This window comes from Neltuma alba, unplaced genomic scaffold (assembly GCF_004799145.2).
Source record: "Neltuma alba isolate B1F8T4 unplaced genomic scaffold, ASM479914v2 tig00011289_pilon, whole genome shotgun sequence".
In the NCBI taxonomy this organism is placed as follows: Eukaryota; Viridiplantae; Streptophyta; class Magnoliopsida; order Fabales; family Fabaceae; genus Neltuma; species Neltuma alba.
Window position 1 is genome coordinate 380,896 of NW_021635998.1, and position 25,398 is coordinate 406,293.

Here is a 25,398-nt window from a genome sequence, read left to right on the forward strand (position 1 = left end):
GATTTTCATATTGTACAAACATTTGAAATTGAGACGAAAGCATAGATAGTTGGTGAGGTTATGTTGTTTTTTTCAATTACATTGTTGCCTCAGATTAAAGGCCCAGCTTTCCGACACCCCTCAAGGTACTAGAAGTCCTATAAGGCAACCCAAGCGAAGCGGCAACCCCAATGTAAGCTTCGCGTCCTCATTCCTTGAAGGTTCACTCCATTATGTGCTCTAATATGTATTTGGACATGAAGCAAGAACAATATTCCACTGATGATATGCAACATTAAACAGAAAATAAAAAGGATTCAAAACATTCACAAACTCAGATTATCAGCCTGTTTTATTCTTTTTCCAGCAAGTTTAAAAGCAAGCCTGAATTCCTCAAAACAAAGTAAAGAATAACTTTCATTATAGAAGGGGCTTATATCTTATATCTTCCCCATCTCCTTCCTAGGAATACCAGCTAAACCCTACACCTGTAAAGATAGTTCTCCGTTGCTGAGTATCCAAATGACTTCAGAAGAGGAAGAGACACAGTTATTAAATGAACCCTTAGCTCCCTGGGGGACCAAGCTACATTAATTTGGTTCTGATTCTATCAACAAACCTGAGGAAACAAAGAAATAATATCCTTTGCAGTCGATCCCAGTTCTGCTAAAGCTGTGATTGCCTCAGTTATGAAAGGACAATGCCTGCCAGAAAGAAATTCATCAAGTTTGATTTTAAAGCCAATAATATCATACCCTATCTATAAAAGAAATCACGTGCAAGTAGGAAGAACTAAAAAATTACAAGTCAGTTCCATGAGTTCATGATGTATTTGGTACTATCAAAAAATTAAACAAGCAATTAATTTGGTCAAGAGAATTTCGCTTGACAAACCTTAGACATTCTTTGTAAATTGCAACAGCAGCTCGATTATGTCTAGAATTTCTATAAAGCTTTGCCATTAACAAATTCATCTGCAAATTTCTGGCTTTGCTTGGAATTCCTTCCATCTGTAATATGCAAGTGACAATAATTAGTGAAATATGAATGAAATAGTAACAAAATAAGAATGTATTAAAAATTATAACTCATAATGGCATAGCATTTTTCCCATTATAAAGTGCGCCTTATAAGTGAACATATACAAAGCAACATCATTTACAGCATTTCATCGTCATCTTGAATCCCTTCCCAAGTAGAATGGAAGATAGGAAGAGAACATACAAACCTCCACAAGAGCTGCCTTATTTTCATTCAGGGAAAAATGGCATGTCCGATTTTGAACTTCACCTATTACATCGATATTGAAAAAGGGGCAAAATTAATTTGGACATACGATATTTTAAAAGTTTTTATAAATGCACTCCAACTAAGATCAACTAAAATCGAAGGGAAGTAAATTACTCACCTCATTTTCATTGATTGCTGATACATTGTAAGAATTTGGAGAAGACGACCTGTTTGATGACAGTGAACTCCGGGATGAGGGAGTGTTTTGTTTGGGGATCATCTTGTAGTATTGCAGAGCTTGCTTGTAGTTGTGCTGCTCAGCAACAGAAGAGATTAAGAGACTTCAATACTAAAATACACACCCCAATTTTTGGAGGGAGGGATCACTTACAATGGCTCTGCGATACTCCCTTTCGCGGAACAACGAATCACCAAGAAGCGCCTGCAAAAGAAGAAAAGTGCCAACTTCAACGACCTCTTGGAGACGGGAAATTTCATCGCAATGCAATGAAAACAAAAATAGACAGAAAGGAAAATATGAAACAAAATTGAAATCTCCAGAGACCTGGCTCTCGGCTTTGAGGTGTAGGTTGGTTTCAGCATTAACAGTGGGTGACGAAACAAGAAAACAACCCTGTCCAGATGCAACTTCAGTATTAAACTGTCACCGAAATGAAAAGCAGCGATTCTTTAATTCATAACGTAATTGCAGATGCAGAATCGGAAATTACGAGCATTTGAGCAGAGTCGTAGAGGCCATTCTCGAGAAGAGTGGCGATTTGATCCTTCGGAACCTCCATGATTAATAGTTGGGAGCAGAAAGATTGAGTGCTTCTTACTGAGACTTGTATGAAAACCAAGGGTACCCTGACGCGCTCCTTTTTGAAAACCTCACCTCGTTTGTCCGTTCGGGTTGCAGCAAGCTATAGTAATAATTAAATTAAATTAACCTTAAATTAACCTTTTTTTCCCGACAATTAAATTAAATTAACCTGTTTTCTTACAATGTTAATCAAAATGATACATTGATATACTTCTTTGTTCGGAAACTAATTTTAATTGTTTCATCCAGAATGAAGAAATTTTTGAATTTTTGAATTTTAATTTATTAAAATTTAACAAATTTTCAACGATTTAATATATATAATTATTTTAAGAAAATAATAATATATAAAAATCTATCATAAACATGCTTTCTGAGAAGAATAATAGAAAAAATTACAAATAAAGACCCTCTAATATGTAAAATTGTGATTTCAGATCTTGAATTTGAAAAATAGCTTTAGAGGACCCAGTCCCAAATTGCAAATATGAAATATGGGTGAAATGTCTGAAATGTCCTTAAGCCAAATTACAAGTTGACTATAGAAAATAACAAGTTCACTTTAACAAATGATAATTTCAATAGATAAAATTATAACTTGACTGAGGGTATGCCAAATGATAAGTTGAGTATGAGAAATGACAAGTTCACTTTAACAAATGATAATTTCAGTAGGTCAAATCACAATTTGACTAAGGAGGATTTCAGATATTTCATTAAAATTTCATATTTGCAATATGAGACCGGGTCTTCATTTGATATTTTCCAAATTAAAGGTCCCTAATCACAATTTTACACATTGGGGGTCTTTATTTACAATTTTCATAATAAAATATCTACAGAATATATCAAATAAAGTTATAACTTATGTACTAATAATGAGATATATTAGTCTTTTTGAATCAAAATTATGTAAAGCAACTTTTAATAAGTAGATTCATATGTTTAATAAAATAAATAATTATATACTTATATAATAAATTTGATCAGATGGCTTATATTGAAAAAACATAATTTATCATTTATCTCTCCCCTATAAAAATAACATTTTTCTATTTGGATAGTCCTGATGGCATCTTTTTCTCACGGATGGAAAAAACCTTGGGCCTATTGTCTTGGTTTCTTTTTTGTTTTTGGTACAGCCTATTGTCTTGTCTTATTTGGTCTCTTTGGATTTTTTTTTTAAAAAAATGGGCCTATCGGTTTATAAGTCTCGAGCAACGAACGTCGACATCGTCAGCGGGAGCCCAACTGCTCTGACCGCTGCGAAGTCGGGACTCGGAACCGCCTCCACCGGTCCCCCTTTTGGGCCACTGAACCGCCTCCGACATCGGAGATCGAAGTTTCTGATTTCTACGGTGAACGGGGGATGAGTTATAGTTCTGTCATGGAATCAAATCGCCAGCGAACAAGACGGCGGAGGACGAAGCAGGAGGAGATGGTGAGGGAAGCAATTTGGTCTTCGATTCGGGGGCATTCTTGTCCGATATGTTTCAGAAACCTCGAAGATCATTATAGGGAAGTTGCGATTCTCTCCGTGTGCATGCACGCCTACTGCATCGAATGTATTCGCAAATGGAGTGGCTTGAAAAGAAAGTGTCCTCTCTGTAATGCAAACTTCAGCTCCTGGTTCTGTAAACTCAGTCTTTCCTCTGGAGAGTTCCACAAAGAGGTGTTGCCCTTTGAGGGTTTGACCAGGAATTCTCATCGAGAAAGTGTCTCAGCCCGTACAGCTGCTCCTAGGTGAGTTCATTCTTCTTGCACTAACTTTGTTTTTTATGATTTGATTCTTCTGGCTGGTATTTTCCTCCCCGTTGGGCTGTCGAGGAAGTTAATAAGAGGGACAGAAATTTTTTTTTTTCTTTTTGGGTCAATTTTTATTCCTAATCTTTTGGATTGCTTCTTAAGGAAAACAAGGTCCTTTTATAGAGGTTAATTATTAAATTTGGCAGGTAGCATGTTCTAGATTTTTGCTTTTATCTTCATTGAATGGAATCAATGAATACGTTGTGTGAGATTATCTGTATGGCGACATCACTGAAATTGAACAAACTGAAGCTGACGAATGTGTTTGGTGGTACCAGTTATGTTGTTTGGGAGACCTTTTTTGCCTGGTGAAAAAAGGCTTGAAGCTTAGCACACGCGTTTCAATATGTTTTATGTGATCATGTGCAGACTTATTCGTAGAACAAGAGTTGCTTTAGATGAAAGGCGAACTAGGGCACTACCATGGCGGCGATCATTTGGACGTCCTGGACATGCGAGTCCAGAAGTTGCTGCTCAGAGGAAACTTGATTGGCGTGCTAGGTACGTAGACTTACTCATTATAAATCTATGATTCTGCAATCCTATATATTTTCAGTTACTGTCTCCTTTTTGCCTCTGTCAATAACTTGACTCCAAAGTTTTTGCTAATGTAATTCTTTTCATTCATTAATTGTTTTTACTTGCAGCATATACAAGAAGCATCTGAAGGCTGTTCCTTTAAGCTCTAGCTATCTTGAGCAGGCATGTTTAGTGGAAATATGATGAACACTGGGTTGTTCTTTCGTTTTTATATTCACCATTATTGCAACTTTATGAATGCTTCTCTCTCGTCAGTTACAGAAACTCCTTTGGCAGTTTATATTTTACATGTTGAAGTGCCTTTCTGTGTTGTAATTAGAATATCAGATCCCCCCCCCCCCCAATGGATTTGTTCATTTACTGGCTTTTCTTCCTCTTCCATCTATTGCACCTTATATTTCCACTTCTGCCTCCACATGAAATATGATTACGTTCCTTGGTTAAAAGAGTTTGTCTTGCGCAAAGGCTTAACTTTCGTATTATTAAACCAAGCATTCTCAATTATTTCTCTTCTCTATAACATTAATGTTTTAGTCTTTAATGATGCAATTTTCAGATTAAATCAAGAAATAGTTTTTCAAGAGAAAAAACATTACAAAAGATTGAGCCATGGATACGGAGGGAGCTACAAGCTGTGCTTGGCGACCCAGATCCAACTGTTATAGTTCATGTGGCAACCTCACAGTACCTTGCATGGCTGGAAGAGAGAGTTAGTTCTGGACAGCTTGATGTTGAAGAGAGGTTTATATCACCACTGCGTCCTTTCCTGCAAGATAAAGCCAGGATCTTTTGGCATGAATTAAGGTGCTTACTGCTTAGTTCTTCCCATAAATCCATAATATGATCCAATCTAAGATATTATCGTCGTTTGATTACTTATTTTTCCAACAAAAAAAAAAAAATTGCTTACCAGGTGTTATGCTGAGGGTTGCTACAATATTGAAACATATGATGCTGTGGTTGGATATAGAGACCTGGAGTGAGTGAGGAGAGAATGCCTCTACTACTATTCATCTATCAGTGTGGGAGGATGGAAATTGTGGTGACACATTCTTCCAGAGATCATGCCAAAATAGGAATCTGCTTGTACTTCTACCCAGCCGATTCCTGCTTCTTAAGATGCATTTCATTGGCATTTGCTTGAGAATTCCAGTTGGATGGAAATCGGAGGTCGTGGATCCAATCTGTCTCAGCTACTTCGAAGCCGGCTTCTAGTCTCAAGATCGACCGTCTCTTCAGCTCTTTGTAATCCTCCTTTTCACGGGCGCCTTGTTCTTGGGCCGCGTATTGTCTCCTTTCCTCAGGCTTCATAAGTGCACTTTGCTGCATGAGATAAGAGATATTGGATCATTTACGCGTCCCCTGAATCAGATCGGCAGGAACTAATACTTTTGGTACATTGACAATTGTTGCTGTGGTGATTTTTGTTGTTTAATGAGGATCTAAGCCTTGAACAACTGTACATGATCAATGGATTTGTCGCACCGTTTGTGATACAATTTAATGAATCGTTTTTATTATCGCTGGGTCAGTTTCGTTGATAATTTCCTCTTCGATCGTAAAATTGTAAGGCCACTGGGCAGTTTTTCTTAGGGGTAAGCAAGAAGCCCATAACCCGTTAACCCGCCCATAACCCAATAATTTTTTGCCCATTTAAACCCGCCCAATTAGCCCATGTAGAAGACACTAAACGGGTTGGATTAAATGGGCGGGGCAGCCCATTAAATGGGACGGGCTATGGGCAAGGCATCGGGCTGCCCATACCCGCCCATGTAAGTTTTTTTTTAAAAAAAATATTTTTATTCTTTATTTTGTAGACGGTAGAGTGTAGACCTAGTTTGAGCCTTGAGACTTTGAGTTTCTGCCTTTCAATTTTCATAGATTCTGTCATCTCTCTTTGTTCTTTCGAGCTTCGACCGAACTGAAAGAGTGAAGTGTGAACAACTTCCTCTGCCACTACCACCTCTGCTCTCCGTCTGGCATCTCTGCGTCTATGATAGTGCGATTCAAGTTCAACTTCGACTTCGTCTTTGCTCAGTTACTCTCCATCTGCTACTGTCGTCTTTGCTCTCCATCTGCTGTCGCTGCATCTTGCCATCTTTAAGACTTCAACTTCATCTTGCCGTCCTCGAGATCTGACCAACAATAGAAGCAAAGGTGTTGTCGTGCTGAGTCGCTGGTGTCTAGTAGCTCACTGTTCGGTAAATCTTTCTTTTTGGCTTCTCCCTGTTGAACGATTGTTGGTCGCTGTCTGCCTGTCTCTCTGTTCCTCCATTTTTGAGTTCTGTTAGCTCACTGATAGGTTCCTCTATTGTTGGTCACTGTCTGCCTGTCTCTCTGTTCCTCCATTTTTGAGTTCTGGTAAGCGGTAGCTCACTGTTCGGCAAATGGAGTTTTTCTTATTTCGAACATGAGTCATTGAGTTGTGAAATTTGTAAATGTTACATATAGAAGTTGCATGACTTAAAAGCTTCATATGAAAACTAATATGCCATTTGGTATACAAAATTTATTTACATCTTTCCAAGGTTGCATAAATGCTGAAAAACTAATATGCCCTAGTTTTTCTTTTCTTTTCTTTTCTTTTCTTTCTTAAGGGGAGCTTCTTGGCAATCAACTTTTCCACTATTTTGTCCTGAAACAGTAGGAACTTGTATTGCCTTGGCTCCTAGTCAAATATTAGCCGGATTCAGACGGTAGAAAACCGAATGGCAGTATCATTGCAGTTAATTAAAATAGTACAAACAGATCAAATAGAGAAAGCGTGCAAAATAAAATCTAAATAGAGGTGTTTTATAACGTTGCGAGGGAGTAAACTAGGAATATAATCAAATGTGTAAAGACCAAATGCAGAGAAAAAGCTGAACTGATGGCAAGGGGGAAAAAAAAAGGAAAAGGAAAAAGAAAAGAAAAGAAAAAGTTGAACTATAATGACTGAAATCTTAATCTTCACCAAAAATTAAAAATAACCAATGTGCAAGGACCAATATGCCCAAATCCATCTCTTTCCGCGCAGGGTTTTATTTCCTCGCTTCACTCTCCGGCTGCCGGCGCACACCGCAGATTCCATAGCTAAGATTCCATCACGGGAATCTGTTTCTAGAGTTCCCGGTATCTTTTCTGCCTCTCATTTCTTATATTACTTTCCTATGCTTCCTGCTTTCCCTCCTTTGCCTCTTCGTTCCTCTCCTTTATAAAATATTATCGGGTATGAAGTAGATATAAGGGATTGGATTTTGGAGACACAAGGACCAGTCGAATGCTCAAGGTGTTTCAAGTAAAACTTAGATAACTTTGCTTTTTTTCTTCCCGTTGGATGTTGTCTTTTCATGAGAAAATATAACAGAAATTATTCGCAGGCCAAAAAATATTTTCAATTTGTAGTCTAGCCGAAGAGGACTCAGGTGGGTAAATGCTGATGTCGAGCTGCAATGCATTGGTGTATAGTGTGTGTGAAATGGAAAACATGGTAGTACTGGTTAACTATTAAGATTGCTTCTATGAAGTTCACCATCCTCTTTACGGTGAAAAATACAGGCAGTCAACAAAATGAGATCAACAGTTAAAGTTTCGATAAAGAATAGGCTGATAATTATACGTGAATCTGTGAAAATTAATTCCTTTAGTCTTCTCATTAATGGTTATTTGCTCAGACGTTACCTAAGTTTATTGTGCACTTTATAGGATTGAAATCCAAGCTATTAGCATGGATTTATGCTTTGTGGAATGTCATTGCATATGCATAGGTTTCTGAAAAAGTGGAGGAAGGACTGGGAAGCTTGTAAGGCAACAAGTGTAGCTCAATGGCGTTATCTGAAATAAAATCTGGAGCATTAGTTTCTCTCCAAGAGCTACGACCATCATCTCCATTTTTCAAGGAAGGAGCTTCATTAAGAATTGTTGGAAAGTAAGACTGCTTCCATCTAATAACAATGCATTCGTGACTTTTTCACTTAAAAATCATGTGTGCTTTTGACTTTTCTTATGGCTGCAAATTTCTTTTACCAATATATTGATTATAATTTATATCTAATCCTGCTAATATTCCCCGTGCTTATCTCACACTGCTAGAATACCCTAGTACATATCTTCTTTGGTCTTCCTTGTCAAAGTGTAGAGGAATCCTTATGCTTCTTTCCCTTCTTCTTTTGTTTCTATGGCTGATTTGCTGAGAAACACGTATAAATATGAGCACCAGAAATGGAAGCACAAGATTACTTGCCATTAAGTCAACACATAGGATACGTTGTAACAGAAAACGCCCATTAACTCCAAGTGATAGCATGCAATGAGATGGGGATGTAATATCAACATATATAATAACTTGTAACAATTCACATATTTCTTGCAAAGTTTACTGATATTTTGAACCTCAAAATTCTCTGGTCATACAGGTTGCTGTATATTATCATACATGGTGCTAATATAATCTTATATTGCTGTATGATGAAACTATTGATAGCTTAATCTCCCGTCTCTCCCAGGCTTCATGAATACTCTGTAGAGACTGCCCTAGCAACAGTAATTGACGGTGATGCCACTCTCAAAGTTAATACTCAGCACCTGAGAGACCTTAGCTTCCGAGTTGGCTCTGTCTACCAATTCATTGGTGAGCTCCTCATCCAACCCAATAACAAGGTATGCTCCTGTCAAAATGTGGTTGAATCTCTGCTTCATCTGGCTCTAGCATTCACACTGGGGCACATGGTATGGTTTATGAACACACGTGTTTGCAAACGAGAAGATGATTAACCTTGGTCTTATTTGTTCCTTATTAGGGAGTCTTGCAGGCACGTGTCGGTAGAAACGTTGATGGAATTGATCTCAATCTCTATCATCAATCCTTACTGCTCGTAAGACAGTTTCAAGCTGATCACCCAACTAATCGAACAGAATAACTTTACATGAAGACCCTGCAGAAACAATTTATGACAGTAGACTGGTGGTACATTTTTCTCAGAATTTCAAACAGATGGAAGCTTAGCTCTTAGGCTTTGTTTGGTTGGAGGGTTTTTGAGGGGAGGGGAGGGGATAAGTGTGTTTGGTTGAGAAAAATAGAGGAGAGGAGAGGGAAGAAATTTGTCTTTTAGTGCTCCCCTCCTCTCTTCCATGTTCCCCTCCAAATTTGGGGTTTTTTGCAAGGAAGAGAAATATTATGCTTAATATTGACCGAACTATCCATATTAACTTTTCAATATTCTAAGTTTATCCATCTTATTAAAAATCTTTTTTTCACTTCTTTCTCTTTTTAACCACTAATAATATTTGATAATTATAATATTATAATATATACATATCACATATATTAGTATATACATATCATAACATGTGTGTATGATAATTATAATCTTAGATAACATGCATATATATATATATATATATATATATATATATCATAACATGTGTGTTATAATTATATAATATATACATATCATATATATTAATACATATATTTATAAAATTAATGAGATAGGATATTAAATTTTTTAATCATATATATATTTTTTAGTTTTATCATTTTCTTAATCACATGTAAGTGAGGTGATTGGTTTTTTTAAAAAATTTATAAATTAAGAAATAATAATTTTGACATAAATATTGTAATAAAGAAATAAATCAGTCTAAGTATAGAGATAAGGGCGTATTTGTCAATTTATAATTACCTCTCATCTCCTCTTCTTATGAACCAAATAAGAAATCTCTCCTTCTCTCCCTTCTCCTCCAACCAAACAGAACCATGACCTCCCTTCTTCTCACCTCCTCTTCATTTAATTAACCTCCCCTCCCCTCCCCTCCACTGAATGAAACAAAGCCTTAGATTATTCTTAATGTAGTGTATCTTCACGCATCAGAACTCGTAATGCACTTTTTTTTTGGTGGGGGGTGGTTGCGGATAAAGCCTGAAACATAGTAGTCAAGAGAAATTACACTTTTTAGATGTTTATCTAAAATACTTGACTCTTAAACGCCTCAATTATAGTTTATGCGTGTCTTTTTCCCCTTTTCCTTACCCTCGTGTCTTCAAGTAGGATGTGAGGACGTAAAGGAATGGCTGTTACATGTGCGCTAGAAATGGCCTTGTTAGCTCCACGGTTCCAGTGAAACTATAGGATAAACTGAATGGCGGCCTTAGTTTAGGTTCTACAGCTGAACGCCCGCATAAACAAAAAGCAATGCCATTAGAAAGTACTCAGTCCGAATCCGATACATGAAAAATTGATAATGTCAGTTGCAGATAAAAATATAAGTAAAAAATTTTAGAAAAACAAATTGAATTTTCTTAATATATACTACTTCTCATCCTTAATACAAGACTTTGTTTGATTTTTATTTTAGTCCTAAATATAAAACCCAAATCCACTTTGTCTTTTATATTTATATTTTTTTCCCCAAAGTAGTTTTTTTAATAATAATAGTTCTAGCTAATACACTTGATTAGCAATGATATTTTAGAAAAGAAAACACCTATTTATTACAAATAACTAAATTAATTTATTTCTTCGATCTTTTCAAATTAGTCAACTAACTCTTATAATTAGAATCAGAGGCAGTAATAAGTTATGCATATTATGAAGTGTCCTGCGTTATAGACCGAAGGGAGTAACATTAACTTCTTTCCTCTTTCTGAAATTCTTCGTTCGAACAGGAATTCTTATTTAAGGCCCTCTTTTGTCGTTGCTAACAATCGGAATAATTAATTTTGATTAACAATATTTGGCACTTTGGAGAATTAATTATCTTGATTTGACAACCCTTAAACTCTTAAATTTGTGCAAAGAGTTACTATCGTTGATTACTTTATTAGTATTTTTCTAGTGTTGACGTTGTATGTAAGACAAGAAGAAAACATTTGGCGTATTGATTCTTTCTTTGTTTTTTTCACTCTCAATCTATTGTATTTTAATTTCAGCTGTAAAAAGAATTCACCTTGAAACAATCATTATTTTTCAAGGTCATATAATCTTCCAAGCTGTTATTGACCCCAAAAAAAAAAAATCTTCCAAGCTGTTATAATATGCACGAAGCTGCATTTGGATCTTATACTTCCATAGAACAATTAGTTGTTCTCAAGCTCAAGTTTCCAATAATAGTAAAACCAAATCATTTTCATTCAAAAAATAATGTCCCAAATAGCAATTTTCTTTCTACTATCTAGTCGATCTCCTCCTTCAATTCATATCATTAGAGTTTTACCCAGTTAAAATATTTTTGAAAACTGACTCCTTTTCTGGCATAATAAAAAAAAAAACCAAAGATTAACTCTTTTTTTTTTCTTTCCAAAATTGGAAAGAAAGTCATCCAAACTAACCATATAGGGATAAAACCCTTCACCTCTGGTGTACAAAAGAACTACTTTGCCACTAGGAAAATACACCTATTGCCGAAGGTTGACTCCTTTACCAAGAGAAAAATGACCACATTTGATGACAGACCAGATCAACAACAACAATAATAAACTCATAGAGACTTTGTCCATACTGTAATTTTTGTGCAAAATTTTGTGACTTCATCTGTTAATTATCTCTAATTTCTCTCACACATATATCCTTGTGTTATTGTTAGCTGTTATTGAGTAAATTAAACAGACAGTAGCATTGGAGGGGTCCAGGAATCTGCACCATTATCATTCCTAAACTGCTTTAATTTTTCTCTCGCTATACAATCTCTTTAACCACATCATGATGTTGCCAGCCTATCAGTTATTCTTTTAATTTTTTTTTAATTAAGCTAGCTCATGATTTATGTAATATACTACCTCCTATTTTAAATATAAGAATTAACTGAAAATGTAATTTGATTATAAATATAAAATCTCAATCCATTTTATCTCTTATATTTATTCATTTTCCCCCAAAAAAGTCCAATAGAGATTACATTTGTTAATAAGTCTCTATTCTAATGCACATGATTAATTAATAAGGATATTTATTTAAATAATTAACTTAATTTATTTTCATAATATTTTAAAATTAATTATCTGACTCTTATATTAAATATAAGAGACGGGTAGCATATAATTAAAATGAAAGATCAAGGTTTAAAATGTTAGATATAATTTCATAAAGTTAGAGATAAGAATAAAAGGTTTAAAATGTTAGATATAATTTCATAAAGTTAGAGATAAGAATAAATTGGGAGATATAAGTAAACTTGAAGGACTAGACGTTTAAGTTACAGATGCAAAGAGTATTATTAATAATGCATTTAGGAATCTACTTATCTAAATAAAATCTTCCAATACAGACTGGATAGCATGAACGTCTAGTCCTTCAAGTTTACTTATATCTCCCAAGTTATTTTTATCTCTAACTTTATGAAATTATATTTAATATTTTAAGTCTTGATTTTATTTACTTTTGTTTTAATTATATACTTCCCACGTTCTGTTCTTAATATAAGAATTAGATAATTAATTTAAAATATTAAAAAAAAAGTTAAGTATCTGTAATAAATATGAATTGTCTTTTCTTGAATATATATTCTCATTAGTTAATCTTCTGCGTCAAAATAGATACCTATTAACAAGAATAATTACTATAGAGTACATTTTGAGAAAAAATAAATAAATATGAGAAACAAAATGGATTAAAATTTTATATTTATGATCAAATTATATTTTTAACTAACTCTCATATTATCTCCAGTTCTATTTACAAGATCTCATTTGTAAACTATAAATAAGATCTTATAATTAGGATCCAGGTAGTACGTAGGACTGGAGGTAGTATATTACATAACGCACAAGCCAGTTTAATTAAAAAAAATAGATAATGAATAATTAATCCTACAGTTGTGTCTCCTTCGTGAGCTCACAAGGCTCCTTGGCTATATAAGTTGCGATGCTACGGTTCGTCAATGAATTGATTTTGATGTGTGACATATGAATATATATATAATTATCACAAACAAATTCCATATTCCTCCTCCAACTCGCCCCATTCGCATCTTATCTCAATGCACATCAATTGGGCCCTACATTAATATGCTTGCAAGAATAAAGGGCTTGATTATGCCACACACTTTGAATATTGAAAAAGAATTAAAAGAAGAAGAACATGTTTTTCCTTACTTCAAAAATTAACTACATGAACATTAAAGATTCGCATGGACAACGAAAGGTCCGAAATAAAGGCAACTGGCGTTTGATTTGATTGGGTTCTTCTAGAAATCATACCAAGACAAAACAAATCCGATTCATACACACACATATATATATATATATGTGCATGCATGAACTTGATCTTTCAAGGATCTTTTTTTCATCATGGTAATTAGAAAATTTAATTCAAAGATTAAATTAAAATCTTAAGCAATATATATATTATATTCTTAATTGTTAAATTAATCCACTTAGTGAACAAGGAATGATTCCAGTTCTTTTTTATAAATTCATTTCTTAGGACTAAATTGAAATTTGTTGTGTAAAATCTGTTACCATAAATATTTGATTTTGAACCCATAATAATTAACTTGGGTGTTCATAATTGTAAATCGACACAAATTAAGAAATTAATTAATTAATGTTGCTGTGCCCAGGCCAGATAACTATACACATAGTTCCTAATCGTGGCCTTCAACTGTATATCAAAGGTTTTTACTCATATTTCCCTTTCTGGAATTAGATGCCAAACATCTCTCAACACCAACTGGATAAATTCATCTTTAAATTTATATTCCAAAGCAGCAGATGCCTCATATATAGATAAGGAATAAACCAGAAACCACACAATATTTTATTAGAAAGCTAAATTGTGACACGAAATAATATAAACCACATATACACACTATTAAGTAGTCTTAATTATAAGACTTCATTTGAGACTATAAACGAGATTTTATAATTAGGATCAGAGATAGTATTACCAATTTAGCATGATTTCAGGCGCATGACCTCTCCATTGAGACACCCTCTCCATTTCCCTCCACTAACCCAAAACTACGTCGTTCCCCACCTGCCCACAAATCGACTTCTTGTAATTCTCCTCCACGTAGTCCAGCGATGCTGTTTGCAGAGCCCTGATGTTAAATAAATGATAAAAACAACTCACTCAAACAAGAAAAATAAATCAGATATCTCTTTCTGTCTTCCTTCACACATACTCCTCTGGTTCTATTTATAGGGCAGAAGAGAAGGTTTTTTTGGTCCTATTTATAAGTCACTTTATTAAATTTTTACTATGAATTTACCATGTTGTCCTTCATTTATTATAGTGTAGATAGTTTTTTTTTTTAAAGGAGTATATATTAAATAGGGGTAAAGTTGGAAAGTTGTTATATTTTAATGAAGAGTTAATGCAGTTTAAGGTTTTCCTTAGTCTATATGAAACTTGTTGGAAGTGCCTTATAAATAGGACCAGAGAAGTAACGCAGTCCTTATATAGCCTCTGATGATTGCCTCTTTTTTGTTAAGACTACTCTATGTGTAGTCTGAAATTGTATAAATAACTCACGAGGCTTGTCATAGCTACCGTAGTGGCGCTGTTCTTTCTATTCCTCCATTGCTGTTTCTCAGTCCATATATGTGAAGGAAGACTAGAAGAGATCTCTGATTTTTTTTCCCTTGTTTGAGTGAGTGTCTTTTTTTTTGCTTTTGTTTTTGTTGTAAGGTCAGGCCACTGCAAAACTGGACCCAGTGGAGGGGAATACAAGAAGATGATTGGTGGAGAGGTGAGAAACGACGTAATTTTGCGTTAGTGGAGGGAAATGGAGAGAATGGCTAAGTGGAGAGGTTCCGCGCCGCCATGATTTCCAGATTAATTCCAAGTTCCTCAAATTTCCTTTTTTGTATATATTCTGTGTATTCATTTCAGCGCAATTCAGATGCTCTTCGTAAGGAAAATATGAGAAAGAGAAATAAATTAAAGTATGTACTATTCTCACTCTTTCATGTTACTTTTTCTTAATCAGCTCCATGAGTTAATCTGATTATCGATCCCAATGCGAGCGAACTTGAAATATTCCAATAAAAATGAAAGGTTGTAGGATTGCAAACGAAAAAGAAAAAGCTAGTAGAAATTAACGTGACATAAAACATGATGATATCTCGTACGAAGAATCACATGCACAATAAAAGTTAAAACAAAAAAAGAGATCGAACAACGAAGTGACACACACACACACACTCTATATAATATGCAAGAGAATATTTTATATATATATGTATATATGATCTAATTTGAATCCGCCGTACAAGCATACGTGTTTGTTTTCGTATGGCATGGATCGATTCGCTACTGTTGATTAGTCCTTTCAACAAATCATATGTCTAAAAGAAAAAAATTAAAAAAAACCGATTGGTTTTTAAATATCTAAACCGAGCATTCTCTCTAGCTCATCTCCACCTCAAACGCCATATCTTCTTCTTCTTCTTCTTCAGTCTTCCCTAAAGCTCCAAAAACCCTACCCCTCTTTCTCAAAACCCCTATATAAACCTCTTCCACTTGCTTCACTCCTCATCTCCATCACACCCCACAAAACCCTAACAAGAACCTAAGTGCACTTTCTTCTCTTACTTCCCGCTTCAACATAATTTCAGCTCGATCCGAAGACAACTTCTGATCAATCTGCATTATATTGTTGCCCCTTCTTCAACCTACCTATCAGATTATATATTTGGAAGCTGAAAGGCAGAAATGGAGAGTGTGAGGAACATGGCATCAGAGAGACCAGTGGTGATCTTCAGTAAGAGCTCATGTTGCATGTGTCACACTATCAAGACCCTCTTTTCTGATTTCGGAGTGAACCCTATGGTTCATGAGTTGGACGAGATGCCAGCAGGGAGGGAGGTTGAGCAAGCCCTTTTGAGACTAGGGTGCAGCCCGGCCGTGCCGGCGGTGTTCATCGACGGCGAGCTAGTTGGTGGAGCCAATGAAGTAATGAGCCTTCACCTTAACCGTTGCAAGTCAAAGATAGGATATTGCCAGATATTGTGAGATATAATGTGATATGTAAATATTATAGAGAGAGAGAGAGAGTATAAAATCAGTTAGAGGATAATGTGGGATCCTTGATATAGACTCTCGAATGGGCTCTCGAATATGCTCCTGTATATATATGTTTTCTATCACCATGAAATAACACACACTTCTTCTGCGCTTTCATATTTTTCATGGTACCAGAGTAGAGGTCCACAAAAAAAAAATACAGAGCTTAGGTTGCTGAGCCGCACAAGATGACAGATTCATCATCCAAAACCAGTTCGGTCGACGCCATGTCACCATATTTTATCCATGCCTCTGATAGTCTAGGCCATGTCTATGTAGGAGAGCTCCTCAATGAGAGCAACTACAGTGAATGGGTGAATGATATGAGCAATGCCCTCTTTGCGAAAAACAAGATTGGGTTCGTTGATGGAACAATCTCAATGCCAGCTGCGGACTCCGCTGACTTGAACCTTTGGCTGCGTTGTAATGCCATGGCCATTGGGTGGTTGAAGAGTGCAATGAGTAGGGAGGTCCGAGGTAGTGTCAGGTATGCCAAAACTGCACGAGAGATCTGGGTTGATCTTGAGGATAAATTCGGCAAAGGTAGTGTACCGCGAGCATATGAACTGTGACGAGCTGTCGCACGCATGGTGCAGGACAAGCAATCGGTGCCCACCTTCTACAACAAGTTGAAGAGCTACTGGGACGAACTCGACTCCATAGCTCCATGGCCGAAGTGCTCCTGCGGTGGTTGTAAATGTGATCTGCAAAAACAATTGATGGAGATGAAGGAGCGAGAACATCTTTATGATTTTCTCATGGCTCTTGAGGACTCCTATGCAACCATTAAGACACAGATCTTAAGCATGAAACCCTTGCCACGATTGGGAACATCATATCATTTGGTTGCAGAGGATGAGCAACAGAGGCAAATCTCTACCACACAGAAGCAGGGCATTGAGGCGGCAACGTTCCAAGTACAAAATAACCGTAATGATCATAAGAAGGACAGACCAAGATGCAACCATTGCAACAAGCTTGGTCACACTAAAGATAAGTGCTACGACTTAGTTGGCTATCCTAGTGATTGGAAGAAAGGGAGCCGAGAGAGGCGGGATCGACGGGGTGTACCCAAGGCAGCACAAGTGAGCGATGAAACAAGCCCCATACCAGGTCTTACCGCCGATCAATACGACAAGCTCATCCAATACTTGAGTTTAGACTCCAAGAATACCAAGGCGACAAGCAATCAGGTTCAACCCACGGCAAACATGTCAGGTATGTTGTGGGACAATGGGCCATGGATCATTGACACCGGGGCTTCAATTCACATTACACATGACAGATCTATGTTGACCAGCCTACGAAAGTCTATCTCACCACCAGTAAATATACCTAATGGACAAAGAGTTCTTGTAAAAGGAATTGGGAGTGTCATGCTTTCCCCAAAAATGAAAATTGATGATGTCTTATATATTCCAGATTTCAAATGTTCTTTATTCTCAGTTAGCCGATTCACTAAAGACTAAAACTGTGTGGTGATTTTTCTTGTTGACTTTTGTGTTATTCAGGACTTGAGTTCGAGGAACCTGATTGGAGTGGGTAGATGTCGAGATGGACTTTACTACTTGATGCCATTGCAAAATGCAGGGGTGGCACTTGTTGCTCAAAATGGTGAAACAAGTAAATTGTGGCATTCAAGGCTTGGTCACGCTTCTCTTGATAAGCTGAAACAAATTCCTTTTTGTTCTCCTTTGTTTAAGAATAACATTGGTTTTTCTCATTGTGATTCTTGTATTCGAGCCAAATAAACTCGGTTTCCTTTTGGTGAAAGTTCAATAAAATCCAAGTCTTGCTTTGATTTAATTCACTATGACATATGGGGAGGCTATCACACCCCCTCGCTTAGTGGAGATCATTATTTTTTGACTATAGTTGATGATTACAGTAGAGGTGTTTGGGTCTACCTAATGAAACATAAGTCTGAAACAAGCCATTATCTTCAATCGTTCATCAACATGATTGCCACACAGTTTGAGAAAAGGGTCAAGCAAATTCGTGTTGATAACGGAGTTGAATTTCAATCACATGAAATGCGTGTGTTTTATGCAGACAGAGGAATTGTTCTACAGACTACATGTTTTCACACACCTCAGCAAAATGGCGTAGTTGAGCGGAAACATCACCATTTGTTAGAGATTGCATGAGCTTTACGTTTTCAAGCTCATTTGCCTATCTGCTTTTAGGGGGAGTGCATCGTAACAGCAGCCTACATCATTAACAGGTTGCCCTCGAAAGTCCTCAATGGCAAGACCCCCTATGAAGTCTTATTTCAAAGGCGTCCCAATTATAGTCACATGAGAGTTTTTGGTTGTCTTGTTTATGCACGCCATGCGATAAATACTGACAAAATGGAGGAACGTGATCGTGGTTGTGTCTTTCTCGGTTACCTAGCTGGGAAGAAAGGATACCTTCTCTATGATCTTAAAGAACATTGGTGCTTTGTGTCTCGGGATGTTACTTTTGTTGAGAATGAATTCCCATTTGCTACGATAGGCGTGTCACCTCCACATCAGTTGGTGACATGTCATCATGCAGTGACCAACCACATAATGACAATCAAAGCGAACCACTGGTGCCTCTTCGTCGTAGCCAACGAAGTCGCACTCAACCATCACGACTTCAAGATTATATCACTGACTTGCCTGCTTCCATTGCCCCCCCGGCTACACCATCTCACACTCCCACTCCATCAAGTGCCTCGATAACGTACCCCATCTCCCAATACATCACTTATGATCAATTTTCTGCCTCACACAAAGCTTTTCTTTCGGCCATTGATTCCAACGATGAGCCTAAGAACTATTTCCAGGCACGTCGCTATGCTCACTGGAGTGAAGCAATGCAGAAGGAAATCACTGCCCTAGAGGCAAATGGTACATGGGAGTTGGTTCCTCTCCCACCCAGTCAACATGTTATTGATTCAAAGTGGGTGTTTAAAACCAAATACTTACCTTGTGGAAAGGTAGATCGCTACAAAGCTCGGCTAGTTGCTCGTGGGTTCACTCAAATTGAAGGTCTTGACTTTCATGAAACTTTTGCTCTCGTTGCCAAGTTGGTCACTGTTCGTTGTTTACTCACTATGGCAGCAAAACGCAGCTGGTTCGCCTGTCAACTCGATGTCAACAATGCTTTTCTTCACGGCGACCTTGATGAAGACATCTATATGCGTATTCCTCAAGGGTTCGTGTGTGAGGGGGAGACACGTGTGTGTAAATTGAAAAAGTCCTTATATGGGCTTCGACAGGCTTCTCGCAACTGGTATCACAAATTTACTCAGGCACTTGTTGGTATAGGCTTCCGTCAAAGCAAGGCCGACCACTCATTGTTCCTTTTTCGTACCACCACATCCTATGTTGCTTGCCTCATTTATGTCGACGATGTGATGTTGGTAGGCAACGACGAAGGAAAATAGAGGAGATGAAGAAGTATCTTGACCGAAAGTTCAGCATTAAAGACCTTGGCAGACTTAAGTATTTCCTTGGCATTGAAGTTGCACGCTCTCCACAAGGTATCATCTTAAGCTAGCGAAAATACACGCTGGACATCTTGAGAGAGACAAACATGGTGAATTGCAAACCAAGTGCGTTCCCAATAGAGCAGCACTATAAATTGCAAAGCAGTGAGGATGATCCGAAAGTAGACCCTGGACGCTACAGAAGGCTAGTTGGTAAGCTTCAATACTTGACAGTGACATGCCCAGATATAGTGTATGCTGTTAACGTGTTGAGCTAGTTCACATCTGACCCAAAGCATCCACAAATGCATGGTAGCGGTGGAGAGAGTACTGCGTTACTTGAAAAGCACCCCGAGACAAGGCATTGTGCTGCGAGCTGAAGGAAGTCTAGAGCTCGAAGCATACTGTGATGCCGATTGGGGAGGTTGCCTGTTGATGCGACGATCGTGTAGCGGGTACTTCATGACACTAGGAGGGTCGCTAGTGTCTTGGAGAACAAAGAAGCAAAATGTGGTGGCAAGGTCGTTAGCTGAGGTAGAATATAGAGCAATGGCATGTGCTGTGAGTGAAGTCATTTGGTTACGATGGTTGCTGAGTGAATTAAAAGCACCACAAAAGGGAGCAACACCACTCTACTGTGATAACCAAGCGGCGTTGCATATAGCTATGAACCCAGTTTTCCACGAACGAACCAAGCATGTGGAAATGGACTGTTATTTTGTGAGGGAACGATACCAATCCGGTGAGATAATGCCAAGAAAAATCTGGACCAAGGATCAACTCCCCGATATGTTTACAAAGGCTCTTGGCAAGGAAAGATTGGAAACTCTTACAGGCAAGTTGGGCATCGCCGACTTACATGCACCAACTTGAGGGGGAGTGTTAGAAGTCAAAGATAGGATATTGCCGGAAATTGTGAGATATAATGTGATATGTAAATATTATAGAGAGGGAGTATAAAATCAGTTAGAGGATAATGTGGGATCCTTGATACGGACTCTCGAATAGGCTCTCGAATATGCTCCTATATATATATATATGTGTTTTCTATCACCATGAAATAACACACACTTCTTCTGCGCTTTCATATTTTTCATTAACCGATCCTTGATCCCAATGCTCAAGCGAGCAGGTGCTATTTGGGTTTGAAATATATCATACAAAAACCAATACATATGCAATATGCGAGGACTATATTTATATAGAGATATATTTATATAGAGCTTGTCTTATATATAATGTAATAATTATAATAATTAAGGCTGACCTGACTGCGAGCCTTTTTTTTTGGCGTTGTAATACGAAGTGTGGGTTCAAATATTTTGAGATTTCAAGGTAAAAATAATAGGTTATATATATATATATATAAATGGTTCATCAGCATTTTCACAAGCTACTTCAGATTAATTTGATGATAATTACCCTCTAATCTCATAAAGAGAAGAGATTTAAGGAGGAAGCAAGTGTCTTCAGATAACTAACAAGAAATTAAGGGAAGGCGAAAAATGGAATTCATTCTAATTATTAATTAATATTATCTATATCTTTTTTGTTTTAATATGCATTACAACGACTCCTCGCTTTTTCTTTCCTTTTTAACTTTCATGACATAAAGCATAATATTCGCTTATTTTGTATATATTTGTGCGTTCAGTCGTAGTCATATGCATGCACCCTTGCTAGTTCTTTTCATTGGAAGACTACACAATTTGGGAACATATTATAGTGGGCATCTAATCCTTTATTCAACGTTTACGTGCCACAAACACGCTAATGAAATACAGCGACGTGCATGTGAAGAAGTGTTTCACCTAGGGGAAAATTATTCACTACCAGAATAAGAAATTGATTGTGATATGAGGAAAATATTTCTATATTAGTTGTAAAATTTGATTAAACATATAATATTTTAGGTTCAAATATTTTATGAATAAGTTTAAATTGCGTGAAAGATTACAATCCTCATATTTCAAACATCGCATGAGGGTTTTCTTGTGCTACCTTTACGAGGCACTATAAAAAAGAGAAAAAAACCACTCGCTTCATCATATATATACATATATAAATATATATATATCATTATCAACAACATAGCAACATATATACTCCCTCCAGTCCTAAATGTAATTCATATTTTATAATGCTTACATTATAAAATGAGTCTTATATTTAAAACTGAAAAAGTATATATATGATAATAGCCCTACATTCTACGAATCACAAATATAAAATCTAACAAAAAAACAAGGGGAAGAAACAAAAACAAATTCCTAGTGTGCCAAGATATAACGCAGGAGGTAAATGATCAAAAGTACTTGTAATGAGGATATATGTGTATGTAAACCTTATCCAATAATGCAATCTATTCCACTTATCTGGATGAGTGAACAAATGTAACATGCCGCTGATTATTATTGATTCCTTTAATGTAACATCGATCATCTATCAAGCAGTAAAGGAATGAACAAAAATAAAATTGATAGGCTAGCAATATCATGATGTGATTGAAGAGATTGTGTAGTAGAGAGAGAAAAAGCAGTCTAGCAATAACTGATAGGCTAGCAATATTCCTGGACCCTTCCAATACTACTGTGTTTAATTTGCTCAATAACAGCTAATAGTAACACAATGATGTGCGCGCGCGCGCAAGAACTAGTAATACAGTGGCCACTTTATCTCTTACTATAGTCAATAGAGTACAAACAATACAAGTAGCTATAAAAAGATAATTAGCAGATGAAGTCACAGTATTATGTACAAACATTACGGTTTGGGCAAAATCTGAGTTTATTGTTGTTGTTGATCTAGTCTGTCATCAAATGTTATCATTTTTCTCTTGGCAAAGGAGTTAATCTTCGCATTGCCCTAGTAGCAAAGTAGTTCTGATCTCTTATACAAGAGAGGTGTAGGATTTTGTCCCCATATGATCAGTTTGGCCTTCTTTCCCATTAAATACTATCTACAGTCTTAAATATAAGGGCTAGTTAGCGGTCCTAAATATATAAAATCCTAATTCACTTTGTCTTTCAAGTTTACAATATGTTCCAAAAGATATCCCTATTGATTTTAAGGTATTTTCACTCTAGTGTAGTTTCAATACACATGATTGAATAAGGGTAATTTAAGAAAGTCAACAAACATTTGTTATATATAATTAACATAATTAATTTTATTAATTTTTCTAAATTGGTTATTTAGCTCTTATATTAAGGATTAGAAGTCGTATTTTAACTGGATAAAAGTCTAATGATACGAAAGACGGTCTAAAAGATACTAATATGGAATCAAAGTACCCCAGTTACAAGCCAACAATTTTTAGGCTAAGCAAGCTATGTTTAAGATGATAAATATTATTTTTCTTATGAAAATGCTTCTTTTCACAGCAGAAGATGCAATAGATTGAGAGTGAAAAAAGATTGGAAGAATCAATACTAGGGTTGTCAAATCAGGGTAATTCCCCAAAGTGCCAAATATGATCAAAATTAATTTTTTCGATTGTCGAAAAAAAAGGGGGCCTAAAATAAGAATTTCTGTGCGAACAAAAAAGTTCGGAAAGAGGAAAGAAGTTAATGTTACTCGGTTCGGTCTACAATGTAGGACACTTCATAATATGCATAACTTATACTACATATATTTGGCAAATTCAATTTGTTTTTCTAAATCTTGTAAAATTGACTTAATTTTTTAGTTTCATTTTTATCTGCAACTAACATTATCAATTTTTCATGCATTGGATTCCGAGTGAGTACTTTCTAATGGCTTTGCTTTTCTTTATGTGGGCGTTCAGTTATAGAAGATGTGTTTGATAAACTATGCAAGTATGACAAATGAAGAGTTGGGTTGGTAATTAATAAGAAGTGGGGCAAGCAGGAGAGATTCGAGAGGGGAGGGCATATATATGGAGATAAGGCAAACACAGCCGAAAGTTGAGGGAAGAGGCAGAGGGAATGTGAGAGTTTTTGTGTGTGTGTGTGTGGATTCCATTCCAACTAGATGTGTGTGTGTGTGGATTCCATTCCAACTAGATGGACACTTTTGGAAGCCGCAGTTATCAATCAATGGATAATGGTGGAATAATTTTGCACGTGAAAAAAGAACCAGGATAAATATATATATATATATATATATATATAATTCTCATCCATATATAACACAACATTGAAGGAAAAAATAGCATAAATGATAGATGCTTGAAACTAATAAAAAGCAATTCAATATATGTCAAAATCTAATTATTTATATGTAGTACTCCAAGAGAAGAAATTGTGGGAAATCAACTAGCTATATATATATATATATATATAGATCAAGCACTATTGTTTGCATTTGATGGGAAGAAATTAAACTTGAACAGGGTGGAAGTGAAAGTGAAACTATATGTCTCTCCTGTTAATTAATGGTTAATTGAAGGAATAATATCAGAGTTTGTAAGTTTTTAATTGGCATCATGTCATTTGATGAGTCTTGCCTCAAATGACAGGTACTCTCTTATGGGATCATGTATATATATCTTTATTGTGTTAGCATAGGAAGAAAAATTTTCTGGAGATTTCTTTTAAGAAAAATAATAATAATTACAAATAAGCTTTAAGTATGCAAATTAATTACTCACAAATTTTCTAAATTATTTGACTTATTACTAATGAGTCTGTTGGAGAACTTATGCAACAATATACAAGAATAAGTTGTAAACTTTTAATTTTGATTTGTAAGTATTAGCATTATATATAGGAGGATTTCTAGTCAGCATATGCCAAAGAATGTTGCAAATAAAAATTTTACAAGTAGTCCTCAAGTTTTATTCACGAGTCAAACTTAAAAATGTACAACTTGTCATCTGTAATTTTAGTGGTATTTGTTTTATGTTCACCGAAGATTTAATTAACTAATTTGGTGTTTTGAACAAGAAAATTATTGTGGTCAGATACATAAGGAGCTGATGCGTCTTATTACAAGACTCGTCACTAAATTGACAAATCCTATATTTATTATTTCTAATTTTCAGAATATACTATCTCCGGTTTTAATTATAAGATCTTGTTTATAGTCTATAACGAGATCTTATAAATAAGACCAGAGGTAGTATTATGTTTTGAAAGTTTTTAAGAAGAGATGCCTGGTGCCATGCATGCCTAAAACGAGGGAAAATATTATCATTAATGCATTTAGGAATCATGGGTGAGCTAGGAAAATTTCCCAATACAGATTGGATAGCATAAACGTCTAGTCCTTCAAGTTTACTTATATCTCCCAATTTATTCTTATCTCTAACTTTATGAAATTATGTCTAACATTTTAAACCTTGATCTTTCATTTTAATTATATGCTCCCCATCTCTTATACTTAATATAAGAGTTAGATAATAATTTTAAAATATTATGAAAATAAATTAAGTTAATTATTTAAATGAATATCCTTATTAATTAATCATGTGCATTAGAATAGAGACTTATTAACAAATGTAATCACTATTGAGACTACTTTGGGAGAAAATGAATAAATACAAGAGATAAAAGGGATTGAGATTTTATATTTATAATCAAATTAAATTTTCAGTTAATTCTTATATTTAAAATAGG

The 25,398-nt window shown here is 35.8% G+C and overlaps 3 protein-coding genes and 1 long non-coding RNA gene across 7 annotated transcripts; 3 read left to right on the top strand and 1 right to left on the bottom strand.

Moving 5' to 3' along the window:
- Positions 1–666: 666 nt before the first annotated feature.
- LOC114711337 (uncharacterized) lies at positions 667–1,242 on the bottom strand. The gene is made up of 3 exons (XR_003737140.1): positions 1,208–1,242; positions 874–989; positions 667–683 (listed from the first exon to the last, which is right to left on the bottom strand). It is a non-coding gene; the product is annotated as an uncharacterized LOC114711337 (long non-coding RNA).
- A 2,044-nt stretch (positions 1,243–3,286) lies between these two features.
- LOC114711333 (E3 ubiquitin-protein ligase Topors) lies at positions 3,287–5,922 on the top strand. Its single transcript, XM_028895718.1, has 5 exons — positions 3,287–3,775; positions 4,208–4,339; positions 4,486–4,540; positions 4,935–5,182; positions 5,292–5,922. Exons 1-5 carry the CDS (start codon positions 3,402–3,404, stop codon positions 5,359–5,361), a joined length of 879 nt encoding a protein of 292 aa, XP_028751551.1. The 5' UTR covers positions 3,287–3,401; the 3' UTR covers positions 5,362–5,922.
- Positions 5,923–7,413: 1,491 nt separating this feature from the next.
- On the top strand, positions 7,414–9,363 carry LOC114711334 (CST complex subunit TEN1). 4 transcript variants are annotated; one of them, XM_028895721.1, is made up of 4 exons: positions 7,414–7,489; positions 8,125–8,285; positions 8,863–9,016; positions 9,157–9,363. In XM_028895721.1, exons 2-4 carry the CDS (start codon positions 8,182–8,184, stop codon positions 9,274–9,276), a joined length of 378 nt encoding a protein of 125 aa, XP_028751554.1. In that variant the 5' UTR covers positions 7,414–7,489; positions 8,125–8,181; the 3' UTR covers positions 9,277–9,363. The 4 variants fall into 4 exon arrangements, with proteins under 4 accessions (XP_028751554.1, XP_028751553.1, XP_028751555.1 ...); XM_028895720.1 differs by lacking the exon at positions 7,414–7,489 and adding an exon at positions 7,577–7,646; XM_028895722.1 differs by lacking the exon at positions 7,414–7,489 and adding an exon at positions 7,600–7,655.
- A 6,648-nt stretch (positions 9,364–16,011) lies between these two features.
- LOC114711352 (monothiol glutaredoxin-S2-like) lies at positions 16,012–16,311 on the top strand. The gene has a single exon (XM_028895745.1). It carries the CDS (start codon positions 16,012–16,014, stop codon positions 16,309–16,311), a length of 300 nt encoding a protein of 99 aa, XP_028751578.1.
- Positions 16,312–25,398: the final 9,087 nt, after the last annotated feature.

Excerpts from the sequence above, each read along its gene's own strand:
- LOC114711333 (XM_028895718.1), top strand. The coding sequence starts at position 3,402 with ATGAGTTATAGTTCTGTCATGGAATCAAATCGCCAGCGAACAAGACGG. Across the intron at positions 3,776-4,207 it reads GCCCGTACAGCTGCTCCTAG|ACTTATTCGTAGAACAAGAG; the intron begins GTGAGTTCATTC and ends GATCATGTGCAG. Across the intron at positions 4,541-4,934 it reads GCTCTAGCTATCTTGAGCAG|ATTAAATCAAGAAATAGTTT; the intron begins GCATGTTTAGTG and ends TGCAATTTTCAG.
- LOC114711352 (XM_028895745.1), top strand. The coding sequence starts at position 16,012 with ATGGAGAGTGTGAGGAACATGGCATCAGAGAGACCAGTGGTGATCTTC.
- LOC114711334 (XM_028895721.1), top strand. The coding sequence starts at position 8,182 with ATGGCGTTATCTGAAATAAAATCTGGAGCATTAGTTTCTCTCCAAGAG. Across the intron at positions 8,286-8,862 it reads TCATTAAGAATTGTTGGAAA|GCTTCATGAATACTCTGTAG; the intron begins GTAAGACTGCTT and ends CGTCTCTCCCAG. Across the intron at positions 9,017-9,156 it reads TCATCCAACCCAATAACAAG|GGAGTCTTGCAGGCACGTGT; the intron begins GTATGCTCCTGT and ends GTTCCTTATTAG.